At 28.3% G+C, this 3,945-nt stretch overlaps 2 protein-coding genes across 3 annotated transcripts in view; both read right to left on the reverse strand.

Moving 5' to 3' along the window:
- LOC108687516 (NFU1 iron-sulfur cluster scaffold homolog, mitochondrial-like) overlaps positions 1 to 621 on the reverse strand; it is a 1,844-nt gene extending 1,223 nt beyond the window's left edge. The window contains exons 1-2 of the mRNA XM_018193302.1: positions 516 to 621; positions 335 to 409 (exon numbers count right to left, since the gene is read on the reverse strand). Of these exons, the coding sequence (XP_018048791.1) occupies positions 335 to 409; positions 516 to 592 (152 nt within the window). The 5' untranslated portion in view covers positions 593 to 621. The remainder of the gene's footprint in view (positions 1 to 334; positions 410 to 515) is intronic.
- A 1,622-nt stretch (positions 622 to 2,243) lies between these two features.
- The window catches only part of LOC108687514 (F-box only protein 42-like), a 2,525-nt gene continuing 823 nt past the window's right edge, over positions 2,244 to 3,945 (reverse strand). The window contains exons 3-7 of one of the 2 annotated variants that reach the window (XM_018193300.1): positions 3,623 to 3,783; positions 3,401 to 3,531; positions 3,079 to 3,218; positions 2,848 to 2,978; positions 2,244 to 2,757 (exon numbers count right to left, since the gene is read on the reverse strand). In XM_018193300.1, coding sequence (XP_018048789.1) covers positions 2,244 to 2,757; positions 2,848 to 2,978; positions 3,079 to 3,218; positions 3,401 to 3,531; positions 3,623 to 3,783 — 1,077 coding nt within the window. Of the gene's footprint in view, positions 2,758 to 2,847; positions 2,979 to 3,078; positions 3,219 to 3,400; positions 3,535 to 3,622; positions 3,784 to 3,945 lie in introns of both variants that reach the window. The other variant, XM_018193299.1, reaches the window with a different exon arrangement.

Genomic DNA, 3,945 nt, shown 5'->3' on the forward strand with positions numbered 1-3,945 from the left:
CTGTCAGCAGATTTAAACAGAACATTGTGACAAATTAGTATTACCTACTTTAAGCTTGTATTTTACCAGCTTATAATCTAGTAATAGAAATCGAATAAGTATCATTTTGTAATTATTTACAAAGAATTATCATCTTAAAGTTACAAAATTTTGCTTAATTCCTATAAATATATCATCTGTTAGCAGAGTTTTGCTGACAATTTGTGGATTAAATTGCAACAATTAAATCAGATTTTTTTGACACATTAGATTGTGTTTGGATAAAGATATCCGTGTAATACAGTATACAAAATTTTTCATATATATGGATAAAAAATGAAGTTGTAAACCTTACGTTGAATATTCTTGCGCCAATAACATTCTACTGATTGTAGGTACATTTTGCTTCGCAAGAAGTTTATTGAATGTCCTGAAAACACATAGATGTTTACGAATCTATACAACTGTCAGTAGAAATAAACATATATAGCAGAAAAATTTATATTTATTCAACGAAAAGTGTGTGAATTACTTACTGCGTATATTGCTCGTTTGTCAATGTTCTGTACAATGCTGGCCGGCTCGTATGGAACGATCTAAAAACTTTATCCATTGCTGTTTCTAAACTGTCTTTTTCTCCTGTCTTTCTCCCCCCTCAAATTATCAAAGTTCTCTCTTCCTTTCATCGACGCATGTGCACATGCGTCTCAGCGCATGCGCGTTTTCTCGTGTTTTTTTACACTCTCTCTTTCTCTTTCTGAAATTAAAGCATTTTTTGTTTTGAAAACTGAAGAGATATCGTCAATCAGATATATTGCAATTACAAAACTTTTATATGGACTGCTCACTCTGCTAATTTTGCATGTTATAGAAAGAACCAGTAGCGCACCCAGTCGATTTTGCCAATTTCGTTTTACTATATGATTCTTATACTCATGATTATTTTGTTCTTATTCACTGAATGTTGAACAAGGATAAGATGATGTGCAAAATGAACAATACACTATACAAGTGGAATGTATTATATGAGATACGCGAATGTAAATAGGGTGTCTCATCTAATTTGTACAATTCTCTTTACAAAGTAAAAGCCATTCTGATAAATATAAATGTTTAGTAATACATCCAATTAAATATCACAATGAATCTTACACATAAGTATAAAATGATAAAATGTGCAGAGATTTAGTACAAATTAAACATTATTTTACAAATTTGGAACAATTTTGATTCATTTTGAATAAATTTAAATTGTAATCAATAATCTCAAAGGAGGTGTTGATCGTCTTTCTCGCTTTTGCCAAATATTAAACATATACCTATTTCGCTTTAAGTTCCAAAAGCGTAACTAGAGAATCGATTCTGTATTTTGAAACGAGGTGAAAATTACAAAAGTGAGCGAATTTACTAGAATACTATTTTAATTTAATTGGTCAACACCTAGTAAATTTGTTCACTTTTGTAATTTTCATCTTGTTTGAAGATACAGAATCGACCCTCAGTTCTGGTATAGAAAACAGATTTTACTTATATGTGACGCAACAAGAAAGGATGAGGATAAGCCAGAATTTCAGGTGAATTTTTTTTATTTTTCTAAACTTATATTATTTCATTAAAGTTTAATGTAGTTAAAATATAAAAAATATTAGGTATTCCAAATCTTTATTAACATCTTATTTATTTTCAAATGTATCAGTTGAGAAATAGATTATATCTTCTAAATATCCGACAGTTTAAAAATAGTCCAACAAATTAAAGACAATTCAGATTTCAGATTTTAGTAATTATGGACAATATTTAATGTAGCCACCATATAATCTTATTATTAAATCTATTTTCTCACACTCATAATATATTTGTAAAGCATTGTACCATTTCTGAAATATAAATCATAAACAAAATAAAAAGATTATTATATACATAATTAATAATTAACTTTTAAACTCTATATAATAGATTTATAACAAATATTTAATTCTACTGTTTTTCATTCTTATTGTTTATTTTCATTTTTTGTACACATAATTAGTTCTTTTATACACATAATTAGTTCTTTTTGTAATATATTTAGAGTTTAAAAGGTAAATTATTGTATAAATATTAATTTAATACAAACAATTAACATGTTTTTTATCACTCGTTTGTCACATTTAATATTATATTATACAATTATAATTATATTGAATAAAAATAAAATCTTTGAAAAAAAAAATTAAAGTAATAACATAAAATAATATGATATTATGTTTAATTGCTTTTCAATATTAAATAACATATCGAGGTGGGTTTATAAAATGGAGATCATTATATACTACAGAATCATCTCTACGAATACCTCCAAAAACTATTAATTCTCCCCTTCCCACTACAAGAGAATATAGAATTCTCTCATCGGGTCCCGAACGATCATTTTGTTTTAAGGGAATCCACAAAGCATTGCAGTCGTCCGAAAGAACATTAGTAATATCTAATACAAATATCGATAATGTGTTCTCAGCTTTTTTGGATACTTTCATCAGCTGTGTCTTCTTATTACGAATTTTCTCCTCCATTCTTCTTAACGATTCCAACTGACGTTGTCTATTCGAGATTGCGTTACTACGAAGAGGTTGATCGCGAAATGCGGCCATGCTTAGGGTATTATCACCATAAAACGGTATCGTTTTTGAGATATTAGATGTATGCGATGAAGGATGTGCATTTTGCGAATGTGATCTAGAGAATGCTCCATGCCGTCCATTTATATTTTCATCTTTATCTACAGATACGTTGCCTTGCCTAAAAAATTCAATTAATAATAATAGCAAAGTGGTTACAATTGTTTGTCAGTGTAACTTTTTACAATGCAATATTATAATTACATCAGACCTTTCGGTCAAAAGATTTGATTCACATAAACGTGGTGAAGTACTCCTTTGAACCTTTCTCAATGAGATACTCATATCATTTGGCTTTGTTTGACGTCTATTTTTACTAAGTACAATGATATAATTTCCCACCTATGTGCAAATAACAAAATTTTATATATATTAAGATCTAGCAATATATAGACCAATTATATTCAATGGAATAGCATTTCAGTAGAATTAAGTTAGATACCTTACAAGCCTGATGACACCAAATACGCGTTGGTGCCCATTCAGTATTGTGCATATTGATTTTCTTCCATGTCCAAGACTCACCTTCCATCGTTAATAGCCAAGCATCATTCATAGCAGCATTTGGTCCTGTACAACCTCCTGTAGATTTTGAAATTTTCACATAATTATCTAATGATGTTTAATTGTTTGGACAGTAATAAATGGAAATTTCAATATGTTTCTCATATAAAAAAAAATAAACAAGATTAATACTTGTTTTAATACCGAAACAATCTTAGGAGTGAATAATAACATCAAGCACAAGTAGATATTTCTCTTACCAAGTACAAGTAAATGTTTCTCTCCAAGTTTAATTTGCGACTGGCCATAACGTGGCTGCGGCTTCAAATTTGATGTATTTTGTTTATGCCAGGTATATGAATCCAAATTTAAGCACCATACATCATTAGAACTACTTTAAAATAATACAAGCAATGTTATGCATAAAAAATATATAGTATATATTTTACTTTCATACATTCATATGTTTTACAAGAATATACCTGTAGTATCCATTACAAACTCCACCGAAAACAACCATTAAATTCCTATGTATTGTTGCAGAATGTGCAGATGTTGGTGGTGGAGTTTCTAATGTGTTTATAGCAGTCCATTTATTTGATTTTATACAGTATACATGTAATTCATTAAACAATTTCCACTGCTGGAAATATATTATCTTTAATATATTTCAATATTTTTAAAAATAATATTATAAATTATATGTAAAATATTAATAATGCAAGCTGTAAAAAATAAGTGTATAACAAAATGTGTTAAACAGTAAAATTATAGTTTTTTTTATGTACCTCCCAATACATGATTT

The sequence above is a fragment of the Atta colombica genome, unplaced genomic scaffold (assembly GCF_001594045.1).
Source record: "Atta colombica isolate Treedump-2 unplaced genomic scaffold, Acol1.0 scaffold207, whole genome shotgun sequence".
In the NCBI taxonomy this organism is placed as follows: domain Eukaryota; kingdom Metazoa; phylum Arthropoda; class Insecta; order Hymenoptera; family Formicidae; genus Atta; species Atta colombica.